We start from the raw sequence: 14364 nt of genomic DNA, 5'->3' as shown, positions 1-14364 counted from the left end.
TTTCTCCTTTGCCTTTTGCTTCTCTTCTTTTCACAGGTTTTTGTAAGGCCTCCTCAAACAGCCATTTTGCCTCTTTGCATTTCTACTTCTTGGGGATGGTCTTGGTCCCTGCCTCCCATACAATGTCATGAACTTCCGTCCAAAGATCTTCAGACACTCTATCAGATCTAATCCCTTGAATCTATTTGTCACTTCCACTGTATAATCATAAGGGATTTGATTTAGGTCATACCTGAATGGTCTAGCGGTTTTCCCCACTTTCTTCAATTATAATTCTGAATTTGGCAATAAGGAGTTCTTGATCTGAGCCACAGTCAGTTCCCAGTCTTGTTTTTGCTGATTGTATAGAGCTTCTTCATCTTTGGCTGCAAAGAATATAATCAATCTGATTTCGGTATTGACCATCTGGTGATGTCCATGTGTAGAGTCTTGTGTTGTTGGAAGAGGGTGTTTGCTATGACAAATGCGTTCTCTTAGCAAAACTCTATTAGCCTTTGCCCTGCTTCATTCTGTATTCCAAGGCCAAATTTGCCTGTTACTCCAGGTGTTTCTTGACTTCCTACTTTTGCATTCCAGTCCCCAATAATGAAAAGGACATTTTGGGGGGTATTAGTTCTAGAAGGTCTTGTAGGTCTTCATAGAACTGTTCAACTTCCGCTTCTTCAGCATTACTGGTCAGGGCATAGACTTGGATTACTGTGATATTGAATGGTTTGCCTTGGAAATGAACAGAGATCATTCTGTCATTTCTGAGATTGTATTTCTGCATTTCAGACTCTTTTGTTGACTATGATGGCTACTCCATTTCTTCTAAAGAATTCTTGCCCACGGTAGTAGATATAATGGTCAACTAAGTTAAATTCACCCATTCCAGTCCATTTTAGTTCTCTGATTTCTAAAATGTCAATGTTCACTCTTGCCATCTCCTGTCAAACAGGAGAATTTGCCTTGATTCATGGACCTAATATTCCAGGTTCCTATGCAGTATTGCTCTTTACAGCATTGGGCTTTACTTCCATCACCAGTCATATCCACAAGTGGGTGTTGTTTTTGCTTTGGCTCTGTCTCCTCGTTCCTTCTGGAGTTTTTTCTCCACTGATCTCCAGTAGCATATTGGGCACCTACTGACCTGGGGAGTTCATCTTTCAGTGTACTGTCTTTTTGTCATTTCATACTGTTCATTGGGTTCTCAAGAAAATTAGAGACACCAAGGGAGCATTTCATGCAAATTTGGGCACAATAAAGGACAGAAATGGTATGGACCTAACAGAAGCAGAAGATATTAAGAAGAGTTGGCAAGAATACACAGAAGAACTGTACAAAAAAGATCTTCACAGCCCAGATGATCACAATGGTGTGATCACTCACCTAGAGCAAGACATCCTGGAATGTGAAGTTAAGTGGGCCTTAGGAAGCATCACTATGAACAAAGCTAGTGGAGGTGATGGAATTCCTTCCAGTTGAGCTCGTTCAAATCCTAAAAGATGATGTTTTGAAAGTGCTGCACTCAATATGCCAGAAAATTTGGAAAACTCAGCAGTAGCCGCAGGACTGGAAAAGGTCAGTTTTCATTCCACTCCCAAAGAAAGGCAATGCCAAAGAATGCTCAAACTGCTGTATAATTACACTCATCTCACACACTAAAGTAATGCTCAAAATTCTCCAAGTCAGGCTTTAATAGTATGTGAACCATGAACTTCCAGATGTTCAAGCTGGATTTAGAAAAGGCAGAGGAACAAGAGATCAAATTGCCAACATCTGTTGGATCATAGAAAAAAGTAAGAGAGTTCCAGAAAAACATCTATTTCTGCTTTATTGACTATGCCAAAGCCTTTGATTGTGTGGATCACAACAAACTGCGGAAAAATTTTTAAAGAGATGGGAATACCAGACCACTTTACCTGCCTCCCAAGACATCTGTATGCAAGCCGAGAAGCAACAGTTAGAACTGAACATGGAACAACAGACTGGTTCCAAATCGGGAACGGAGTATGTGAAAGCTATATATAGCCACCCTGCTTATTTAACTTATATGCAGAGTACATCACAACAAATGCTGGATTGGATGAAGCCCAAGCTGGAATAAAGATTGCGGAGAAATATCAATAACCTCAGATATGCAGATGACACCACCCTTATGGCAGAAAGTGAAGAACTAAAGAGTCTCCTGATGAAAGTGAAAAAGGAGAGTGAAAAAGTTGGCTTAAAGCTCAACATTCAGAAAACAAAGATCATGGCATCTGGTCCCATCACTTCATGGCAAATAGACGGGGAAACAGTGGAAATAGTGACAGACTTTATTTTTCTGGGCTCCAAAATTACTGCAGATGGTGACTCCAGCCATGAAATTAAATGATGTTGGAAGAAAAGCTATGACCAGCCTAAACAGCATATTAAAAAGCAGAGACATTACTTTGCCAACAAAGGTCTGTCTAGTCAAACTATGGTTTTCCCAGTAGTCATGTATAGATGTGAGAGTTGGACCATTAATAAAGCTGAGCGCCAAAGAATTGATGCTTTTGAACTGTGGTGTTGGAGAAGACTCTTGAGAGTCCTTTGGATGGCAAGGAGTTCCAACTAGTCCATCCTAAAGGAAATCAGTCCTGAATATTCATTGGAAGGACTGATGCTGAAGCTCCAATACTTTGGCCACCTGATGCAAATAACTGATTCATTAGAAGAGACCGTGATGCTGGGAAAGATTGAAGGCAGGAGGAGAAGGGGACGACAGAGGATGAGATGGTTAGATGGAATCACTGACTTGATGGACATGAGTTTGAGTAGGCTCTGGGAGTTGGTGATGGACAGAGAGGCCGGCATACTGCAGTCCATGGGGTCACAAAGAGTCAGACATGACTGCATGACTGAACTGAACTCCCCAGCTTCACCTTCATTGCCTAGTCATCCCGTAAGTACTGCTAATCTGCTCCAGACATGCTCCACACATGACCTTGACACTTGTCTGCATCCTACAGGGGCCATATTACCTCTTCCTCACAGAAAAGAGTTGAGACTCCATCTCCATGGGGTGAAGCCACATTTGTCCCCACTCTGATGGACGGGAAAGTCAATCCATTTCACCACCCACCCCACTCCCACATACACAATGAATAGTCCTGCCAACAGTTCTCTTTTTGAATGTCATGGCCAGTGTGGCACATTTCTGACTGGAGACAAGTTTTAGCACTTCTTGGTTCTCATCAGTATAGTGGGGGACAAGAGGAGATGGAAGTTTGTGGACATCTTCTTTTGTGGCAGCCACCGAGATCAGCAGCTTATAAGTGTTATCATATTCAACTGCCTGCCACCTGTCTAGGTGGACATGGGCTTCTGATTATCCAGGGAGAGAATCAGGCTCAGAGAGGGAAAGTCACTTGCCTGAGGCTCAACTGAGATTTGAACCTGCACAGGACGGTTGGGGACCAATGCTGCTCCACTTTGCCCTTTACCCTCTTGGTGAATCTGGTTCTAAAGCTCACTGAAGCCACCAGGTGGAAGTCTGGGGACCTAGCTTTGATGCAGCTTCATCATGCACAGGTCCTGGGACCCAAGGGGACCTCAGTGTTCTCACCTGTCAAGTGGGCCTGTAGTGACCGGGGACAGGGAGGATCTGGTGGCCTAGGGAGGGGGAAGCACACACCCAGGAGGGTCCGATCCTGTTCCTGCCACTGAGAGGTGTGGCGTTACCTCAGAGACCGCCCAGCGGAGCTGCTGGAGCTGCTGTAGGGCCCAGGCCTGGTCCAGGAACCGGTGTGGAGCCAACATGAAGCGTGTGAACATGGACTCCCCAGCGTAGAGTAGAGCGCTGGCTCGCCGCGTCAGCCCCTTGAGCCCACTTCGGGAGGCGTAGAATCCAGTCCAGGACTGAAACACACCTAGGAGAATAAGGCCAGTAGTGGCTGGGATGTCCTGGAGCCCCCTAAGCCTCAATCCTGGAAGACAGAGGAAGATGGTGTTAAGGCTGTCAAGATCCCACTGTTCTCCGATCAGGACCCAAGCCTCCTCTCTGATGTCCAGTCTCTGATTAAACGGCGCCTCCTCCAGGAATCAACAATGTAGCCACTCCCACTCCACACACCCACAGGACTTCTCTGCGTCCTTTCCACCTGGATGCAGCCACTTCCACACAGACTTCTATCCTCTTCGCCCCACCTACCCCCCCACCGGCTTCAACATGACCCCACATACATCTTTGTATCCCTTCCCACCTCAAGTGTAGCCAGGCCTACATAGAGGTATCCACTTCCCCCTGGACTGGAGCCCCGCCCACATCCATGTAGCCCCTCCCACTTCCCATTAGGGGAGGAGAAGCCAGTCGTCCCCTAATGGTAGGTTCCCAGGAGGTATCCTGAGAGCTAACAGCTCCCCCTTCTCACCACTCAGATGAGAGGCCAAGGCCCAAGAGGCATGATCAACCCAGGTCTAGGGGAATCAGGGCAGTGCCCAGACTGGAACCAATCCCTCTCGGTGGGGACCCATCCTGTGTCTCTTTGCAAGGGAAGGAAATGAGAAGTATTTACAGTTGAACTGCCGTGTGGGTGTCCCTCCAGTCCTCCTGGAACCCACTTCACTGATAAGAAGTGGGGGCTTAGAGAGATGACGTTACTTACCGGAAGCAACTCAGCCGTGAGGCGAGGAGCTGTGGCCTAAACCCAGCTGAGAGTCCGAGTCACCGTGCAGGGCCAGCTCTCCTGAGGCACTGTGCCTGCCGAATGGTGAGGGCAGGCAGGGGACAGGCCCGGACAGACCTAGCTCCAGGGACCCTGGCCCCACGGTGAATGTTCAGCTAGAGGATGCCCCTGTGAGCTTACCTAACCTGTCCTGTGTGGATAGCCTCACATCTCTTCTCTCCCTTCCACAAGGACCTCTCCAGATGAGTGATCCCAGCATGAACTTGGGGCTGGGCAAAGCTGGCTGGAGGAAGGGCCTGATTTCATGTCCCTGGGGTGTCCCTGTGATGTCCTGGCTCATGGGGACCTGGTTCCTTTCCAACCTTGATCCTACCTTCCTCAGCCTCTTGGCTTCTCGATCTGTGCAAAGATGGAGCAGGAAGACGAGGCTTCTTTAAGGACTCCGGGGTTTAATGCAATCAAGGTTGCGGAGGATTCGACCATTTGGCCAAAAGCATTCCCTACTGATGTTCTGATCAGGCCCTGGGCTGGGGTGTGGAGGCTGGTTCTGTCTCCCCAGCTGTCAATGGGATGCTGTGTGTGGAAAAGTCCTTCCTGGCTTGCAGACAAGGGAGCCGAGTCTGCAAGGAGCTCAGCATAGGGGACAGTGGGGTTGGGCCTGAGAGTGGTGATGATTCTGGGCTGCCTTTAGGTCACTGCAGGTCTTGAACTCAGATTCCTTAGGAGGGACTGCCCAGATCATGTCCCAGGTGGGACCTGACCCCACGTGACTGCGATGCTATCATAAACTATTAACGGCAACATGTGCTGTGCCCTCTCTCTGGGTCAGGCACTAGACTAAGGGCTCTCCTTCTCATTTCATTTTTACCTTTGGTGCACTAAACACCACTAACATCCTTATCTTCCTGACAGAGGACAGATCCCAAGGTATGCATGTACCCAGGCAGAAGGCTCACCCCAAGACCTTTCACCCCTTAGACCAAAACCATCCCAGCCTCCAGGACACAGGCTTGAGGTAGACAAAGTTCCCCAATAAGGACTCTGTGGTAATCAGTGAAAACTGGGGCCCTGGGGGCAAGGAGGGGCCCAGGGATCCAGCCTTAAAGTCAGGAAAGGCTTCCTGGAGGAGGTGCCACTACGAGGCAATGAGGACTTTCCAGGAAGAGAGGATGGGAGGAGAGCACTCCCACAGGGAGCACTGTAGTGAGGGGCGTAGAGACAGGAACCTGCTGAGTGTGGACCCTGCTGAGAGGTTCAATGTGGTGGGAGAGGCTGTGTACCTTGGTGGGTCAGGTAGGTGCGAGCAGCACCCATGTCTCCTCCAGTCCCCCTAGTAGGCGCCAAGCTCAGGGCTGAGCAGACACTGCGTTTGGAGGCATTTTAACTCCCTGGCACCGAATCACCACCTCAACCCCCAGAGGCTCGTACCTGAAGAATATGGCAGGAAGTCACGGTGGTCTCGGACCTGCACTGGCTCGTGTTCAGAGTACAGAGTTTCGAAGTATTCGCACAGCGTGGCGTACACCATCAGGACACCAAGCTGGGATATGTGCTTGTTGATGTAGCGCATTAGATGGTCCATGTTGGCAAATTGCACCGAGGCATTGAAGAACTGCCTGTCGCATCCCTGCAGGCCAGGGAACAGAAGCAGTGCCTTGCATTTCTGGGAGCAGAGCCCAAACTAAACAGGGTAAACTCCCCTTCAATCCCCCAAAACCCCCCTCCTACTTCCCATGGTGGGCAATAACCTTCCCAGTCAGCTGGCGAGCTCAGTGCCCTGAGAGTTTCCTTCTGTCTCCCACTCTCTTTATCATGCTATAGCTTATACCCCTGGTACTGGTTTATCATATAGCTGGATATTTGTACTTTTCCAGCACCTCTCCCCAACTCTTCTTCACCTTAACCTCACCTTTGGAAACCACGAATCACTTCTTTTTTCTATAAGTTTGTTTTTTTTTTCAAGAATTCACATATAAGTGAGATCAGGCAGTCTTCCTCTTTCTAATTGATTTCACTCCCTGAACATTTGTTAGACTCCATCAGTATTACTGCTTATTAATGTCATTAATAATAACAACATACTAAGTATAAATAACAATGGTAACAGGTTGCTCATGTTTATTGCCATTAATTTCATCTTCAAAAGGTTGTCAAAATTTAATAAAGTTGGTAAATTCCTATATATCTACCAAGACTGGCTTGTGAATAAGTAGGAAATCTGAACAGACTGGTTACCAGCTACAAAACTGAGTCAAAGTCAAAAAATGTCCCAACAAACAAGTTCAGAAACAGTCAGTTTCGTTGGTGATTTCTACCAAAAATTTAAGAGAAAATAATACCAGTGCTGCTCAAACTCTTTCAAAAAATTAAGGAGGAGGGATTGTTTCCAAGCTAATTCTGTAAGGCCAACATTACCCTGACAGCAAACAAACAAACAAAAAAAGAATCCTGCAGAAAAGAAGTGTACAGGCTGATATTTTCGATGAACACAGGTGAAAATATCCTCAAAAAAAAAAAAAAAAGCGTTAGCAAACCGAAGTTAGCAATACATGCAAAAAATACTACACCATGGGGTTTATTCCAGGGATCCAAGTATAGTTCAACATCCACAAATCAATGTTATACATCACACTGAGAAAATGAAAGATAAAAATTGCACATTCAACTCAAGAGATGCATAAAAAGCATTTGATGAAATTCAACATCCTATTATGATAAAACTCAGCAAAGTGGGTAAGGAAGGAACATGCCTCAACTTAAAAAAGACGTATGTGACAAGCTCACAGCTAACATCCTGCACATTGATAAAAAGCTATAAGTTTTGCTTCTGTGATAGCCAGTGGGAGTTTGAGGTATGACACAGGGAACTCAAAGTTGGTGCTCTGTGACAACCTGAGGGACGGGCTGGGGGGAAGAAGGAGGGGGATTCAGGAGGGAGGGGACACATGTACGTCTATGGCTGATTCATGTTGGTGTGTGGCAGATACCATCACAATATTCTAAAGTAATTATCCTCCAATTAATATCAATATATTTTTTAAGCCTTTCTTCTAAGATCAGGAAAAAGTCACAGATGTTCACTCTTGTCACTTTTATCTAACGTATTATTGGAAATCCTTGCCATGGCAATTAGGCAAGGGGAAAAAAGGCATCCAAATTGGAACAGAGGAAGTGAAACTTTTGGCAGATGTAATGATATTATATGTATAAAAACCTAAAGACAAAATCTGTTACAAGTAATGAATCCAGTAAAGATGCAAGATACAAAATCAATATACAAAAATCACTTGCCTATCAGTGTTTCTATGCGCTAATAACAGACTCTCAGAAAGAAACAAGAAAACAATTCCAGTTTTCATCAAACTGATGAAAATACCTAGGAATAAATTTGAACAAGTAGGTGAAATATCTGTACACTGAAAACTATAAGACATTGACGATTGAAATTTAAGGAGACTCAAATAAATGGAATGATATTTTCTGTTCACAATTGAAAGAACTTATATTGTTAAAATATCTATATTGCACAAAGTAGTCCACAGTTTCAATGCACTCCCTATGAAAATGCCGATGATGTTCAGCGCAGACACAGAACAACCTGTCCTAATATTTGTGTGGAGCCACATAAGACCCTGAACAGCAAAGGGGAGTTTGAGAAAGAAGGATGGAACTGGAGAAATCGCCTGCCCTATTTTCAAACTGTACTCCAAAGCTACAGTAATCAAAATAGTCTGGTACTGGAATGAAAAGAGACACGTAGATCATTGGAAGAGAATAAACCCAGGCATCTATGATCAACTACTTTATGGCAAAAGAGCCAAGAATATAAAATAAGGAAAGGAGAATCTCTACAATAAATGATGTTGGGAAAACTGGATGCCATGTGAAAGAATGAAACTGAACCACTGTCTAACACCATGCACAAGAACTAATGCAAAATGGATTAAAGGATTGAACATAAAACTTAAAACTATGAAACTCCTAGGAGAAAACATAGGTGGTAATCTCCTTGCTGAGGTCTTTGTTGTTGGACCCAACTCTGGTTCACTCATGCCATGCTAAGCAAAGCCAAACTACTGATAACTGGGTTTGGTAAAAAAAAAAAAAATATATATATATATATATATTTATTTATATATATATATGTATACATATATGTATACACACATATCTGTATCTATCTATCTATCTGTGGACCAAGCAAGTGCACCAAGCAAGGAGCATGGGCAGCTCATGCTCAAACAATCCAAACTCCCAAATGGTTTCCAGAGGAGAGTTTTCAAAGGCAACATTAGATGTGAGGGTTGCACCATGCATTATTAGCTCATGGAATTTCTTTTCCTTGGTTGGTGGTATTAGGGTATTTCTGGCTCCAGTTAACCTGAGGTCTACATACTGGTAGTCAGCACGCAGTCAACTTCCTTCACCTGGTGTGGGCTTTTGTGCCTGCAAAACAACTCAAGCACAGGGCTCTCGATAGTGTCCATGGTCCTTGGAGGATCTGCAGGTCCTAAGCTATTCTTATTTCCTTTTGTTACTGCATTCCTTTCTCTCTTCATTTTCTCTTTTCTTTGATTGAATTTGCTCTTGGGGACTCAGGGAAGATCTAGGAATCTAAAGCTTTTCTACAAACAAGAAGTGAGGGGCAGGGAGGGTGTGGGAGTCTGTCCCTGAGAAGGGTCCTGCTGGGTTTCATTTTGATACTTCTCTTTTGTATTTGACACCAAAAGCAAGGGCAACAGAAGAAATAATAAATAAGTGGAGTGACATCAAACTAAGTTTTTGTGCAGCATAGGAAACTTCAAGAAAATGAAAGGACGACCTACCAAACAGGGGGAAATATTTGCAAATTATATATCAGATAAAGGATTAATACCCAAATTATATAAGGAACTCATAAAACTCAGTAACAAATAACTGGTTAAAAAATTGAACCAAAGACCTGAATAGACATTTTCCCAAAAAAGACATACAGATGGCCAATAGACTCATGAAAAAATGCTCAACATCACTGATCATCTGGGACATGCAAATCAAAACCGCAAGGAGATACACCTCACACCTGTCAGAATGGGTTTCCTGTCACATAGAAGAAACAACAAGTGTTGGTGAGGATGAGGAGAAAGGGGAACCCTCTTGCACTGTTGGTGGGAATATCAACTGGTGGGGTGAAGCCACTGTGGAAAACAGGCTGGCACTTCCTCAAAAAATTAAAAGTAGAGCTACATATGATAGTGTCTGGATATTTACCCAAAGAAAACAAAATTATTAAAGATATCTGCACCGCCATGTTCATTACAATATTACTTAAAATAGACAAGATATGAAGTCACCTAAGTGTCCATCAGGGCTTCCCTGATAGCTCAGTTGGTAAAGAATCCCTGCAATTCAGGGGATCCCGGTTCGATTCCTGCGTTGGGAAGATCCACTGGAGAAAGGATAGGCTACCCACTCCAGTATTCTTGGGCTTCCTTTGTGACTCAGCTGGTAAAGAATCCACCTGCAATGTGAGAGACCTGGGTTCAATCCCTGGATTAGGAAGATCCCCTGGAGAAGGGAAAGGCTACCCACTCCAGTATTCTGGCCTAGAGAATTCCAAGGACTGAATAGTCCTTGGGGTTGCAAAGAGTTGGACACGACTGAGTCACTTACACTTCACTTCACTTCTAAGTGTCCATCAAGAGAGGAACAGATAAAGAAAATATATGCAGAATGAATTGTTAATCAGCCCTTAAAAAAAAACACAAGGGAATCCTGCCATTTGCAACAACATGGATTGGAACTTGAGGGCATTATGCTAAGTGACAGAATTCAAATAGAGTAGGATGAATGCCACATGATGTCATTTATATGTGAATTTTTTAAAAATAACATGAAAAATAAGCTCATGTACAGAGATAAACTGGTGAATTCCAGGAGTAAGGGCCAAAATGGGTGAGATGCAAGATGGGGGTCAGAAGCTACAAACTTCCAGAAGCAAAATAAATGAGTCATGGGGATTAGTGTACAGCACTGTGACTGTCGCTAATAACGCTGTTCTATTTTCGAAAGCTGCTAAAAGAGTAGATATTAACCTTTGCATTACAAGGAAATATTTTATATTTATGTGTGGTGACAGGTGTTAACTAGATTTACTGCAGTCATTTTTCAATATTTACATGTATGGAATCATGAGGACATACATTTGAAGCTGAAATTATGTTATATGTTAATTATATCTCAGTAAGAAAAGAGAAAGCAGCAGTATAAAAAAGTTCCCCCTAAGAGTCACAGTGTTCTAAATTATCATTGTTGAAGTTTGACAAAAAATATAATCATAGTGAGAATATACGTAAGAGGCAGGGCTCACAGGAGGCAAAGTCTTACTTTGAGATGAAATTGTGCAATGCATAAAGTTGTTCAAATGCGTTGCACGGGTATCTCAAATCTTAGACTCAATCTAATATCTATCATCTCTGATTCCATACATTAAAGTTTGCAGCTCCTGGCTCACAGAAGTTTTGCAGAGGAGACCTCTGTCCAACTCTCATGGGCACAAGGAAATAGGAGCTTTGACAGGTGAGCCCAGGCAAAATTAGCCCTAGCAGTGGCCACTGTGACGAGATCATCAGAGTTTATCAGTTCTCAGGATGGTTACCCTGGGGCTCAGACAGTAAACAATCTGCCTGCAATACAGGAGACCCGGGTTCGATCCCTGGGTCAGGAAGATCCCCTGGAGAAGGGAATGGCAACCCACTCTGATATCTCTGCCTGGAGAATCAAAGGAGCCTGGAGGGCATGCATGATAGTCACTCAGTCACGTCTGACTCTTTGCGACCCTGTAGACTGTAGCCCGCCAGGCTCCTCTGTCCATGGGATTCTCCAAGCAAGAATACTGGAGTGGATTGCTGTGCCCTCCCTCAAGCTGGCTAAAGAGATAAATTCACGAGATCTATATGTGTCATCTTTCTTCTGAATTTTGTTATGAGCTCACCACAAAAACGGATGAGGATGGATAGCGTGATAAACAACTTAACTTCCCTGTCACAGGTAGACAGACCCTGAGACAGGGCCAAGCAGCCCCAGAGATCCTGCCTGGATCCAATCAAAGGCTTTGGTCGGAGGGCAGGGACGCTCATGACTGGACATGCAAGGTTGTTCCAGGGGTGCTCAGAGCCATCTCCACAAGGAAGTACTGGAGCAACATGTTGCTGAGCAAGCCTAGATTTGTAAAACCTATAGGACCCCAATTTGACAGTCTTCATAATGGATTGGGTATAGGAGGGCACACAAGGACATAAAATTTTGCAATCTGGACCCAAGTTATTTTAGGTGTGCCTGAGTGCAAAGTCAGTTCATTCGTGTCCAACTTTGCGAACCTATGGGCTGTAGCCCGTCAGGCTCCTCTGTCCATGGGATTCTCCAGGGAAGAATACTGGAGTGGGTTTGCCGAGCCTTCCTCCAGGGGATCTTCCCAATCTAGGGATCAAACCCATGTCTCTTACATTTCCTGCACTGGCAGGCAGGTTCTTAACCATTAGTCCCCCCAGGAAGCCTTTTATTTTAGGCAGATGTTTTTATTTTCCTTTTGTAAATCTCACATTCTGTTTTGAGTTGTTGAGAAAGTAACTATTTCTTTATTCTGTTTCTTTACTTTCTACAGATATTTTCAGTTTTGCTCCAAGCTGCAGCTAAAGTAATATGTATTTATATATTTTGACTTTGTCATACCAATTGGCCTATTGACCTAATGTATAGAATTTTGTTTGTTAAAAATTTTTACTAATATATGCACCTATATAAAAATGTAGTAAATAGAAATAGTAAAGAAAGTAAATAGCATTTAAAATGGTAGTCAAGTGCTAAAAAGCAGGCTGAGGGACTTATCTGATTGAGTCTGAACACAAATTTCACTTTCCCAACTGCCCTGCTAAGCAGCTGTGTGGCCTTAGGAAGATTTCTTAACCTCTCTGACTCTCAGTTCCCTCATCGGCAAATGGGATACCATGCTGCCTGCCCCCTAGACCCAATGGGGCAGATTAAATGTATAAGACAAGTGTATCCCATAGAACAGTGCTTGGGACAAAGTAAGTGAAAGTGAAGGTCGCTTAGTCGTGTCCGACTCTTTGCAACCCCATACAGTCCATGGAATTCTCCAGGCCAGAATACTGGAGTGGGTAGCCTTTCTCTTCTCCAGGGGATCTTCCCAACCCAGGGATCAAACCCAGGTCTCCCGCATTGCAGGTGGATTCTTTACCAGCTGAGCCACCAGGGAAGCCCAAGAATACTGGAGTGGATAGCCTATCCCTTTTCCAGTGGATCTTTCCGACCCAGGAATCGAACCAGGGTCTCCTGCAGTGCAGGCGGATTCTTTACCAGGTGAGCAGCTCTCTCAGTAGGTGCTCCATAAAGTTTAGCTGCGACAACAATGAGGACGCAGGGTTGGGCACTGTCCCCTGGGCATACTTTTGACACTTGACCTCAAATTGAACCTGTGAAGCAGGGCTTGTCATCATCCCCATTTTACAGATGAGAAAACCGAGGCTTAGAGGGTCCTAAGTCTCACAGCAGCTGAGGAAGCAGCCAGGATTCAGGCCCCCAGCCCTGCAAAGGGAAAAGGAGGAGACGGCTGGGTAGAAGTAGGAGGCCCACCTGGGTGTGGGGCTACACTTCAGATGGGAGAGTCTGGAGTGATCCAGCGTAGGGGAACAAGCTGGTAGAGTGGGTGAGGACTCGATGGGCGGGGGCCGCAGGGAAGGAGGCCTGAGCCAGGGCTGGGATGGCTGCTTGGCCCACTGCCTGGATGGAGACTGATCTGGTGAGAGGTGAACCTGAGTCCAGGGTGGTCCTAGCACAGCAGTCCTTGGAAGAGTTGAGGAACCAGGGCCTGGGACCCCAACTTACCCAGGGCCAGAGGATGTATGGTGTCAAAAACCATGGGGCTCGTCTCCTCACATTGGAGGACAGGGTGTTTGCATAGCGTTGGATGCTGCTCAGAGTGACAGGTACAGTCTTGTTGGGGTACACTCCATCCCAGGGTGGATCTGGGAAGACAGCTTTTTCATTCCAGTAAAACCCTTTACTGAGAAACAGAGGAATGTTAGCGGAGACACCCTGCTGGAGGGCAGGCCTGCTCGAGGCCTCTGTCTCCCATCAGTTGGATGGACAGCAAGTGGTGGGCAGATGAGAGCCTTGTGGACAAGAGTCGCCACCTTTCAGCCCTGTGGGATCTCGGGCATGTCATCCTGCAGGACGCCCAGAGCATGGGGGTGAGTCCCACTCTTCCCACCAGGTCACTTCTCCCAGCTGCCCCTTCACCCTACTGACAATCTCCGCTCTTCAAAGAGGGGCTCACCCCCTGCCTGCAGCCTCACAGGCTCAAAGGGACAGAAGGGGACTGAACCCAGGTCTTCCAACTAGACAGCCTGCAGGAGGACTGTTCCCATGATTTGGAGGTCTTGGAGCAGCCTCCTGAGCCCAATGTTGCTGCCCCCATGGCTGCTACCACAGGACCTTGGCTGGATGTCTAGACCTCAGTTGTTCTTTCTGTAAGATGGGTGCTCAGTGAGTCTCCTTGGGGGTGGCTGTGAGGGTCAGGGCTGACTTGATACAGGGAGAGGGCTGGGAACAGGGTCTGGCTCAAGGCAAGAGCTCACGAGCAGTAGCCGTTCTCATCCAGGATGTGTGTGAAGATTTCCTGCTGTGCCAACAGGGACCTGGATCCTCTCCACACGAACTGCATGTCCTGCAAACC

At 45.5% G+C, this 14364-nt stretch overlaps 1 protein-coding gene across 1 annotated transcript in view; it reads right to left on the bottom strand.

The window, feature by feature from the left end:
• Positions 1 to 14364, bottom strand: part of LOC129561894 (epididymis-specific alpha-mannosidase) — a 45189-nt gene that overhangs the window by 15848 nt on the left and 14977 nt on the right. The window contains 4 exon segments of the mRNA XM_055434746.2: positions 3688 to 3875; positions 6060 to 6258; positions 13515 to 13692; positions 14267 to 14355. Of these exon segments, the coding sequence (XP_055290721.2) occupies positions 3688 to 3875; positions 6060 to 6258; positions 13515 to 13692; positions 14267 to 14355 (654 nt within the window).

This window comes from Moschus berezovskii, chromosome 5 (genome assembly GCF_049115385.1).
Source record: "Moschus berezovskii isolate FMDL1 chromosome 5, NW_MosBer_1.0, whole genome shotgun sequence".
Lineage (NCBI taxonomy): Eukaryota > Metazoa > Chordata > Mammalia > Artiodactyla > Moschidae > Moschus > Moschus berezovskii.
This window is presented reverse-complemented; position numbering and strand designations above follow the sequence as displayed.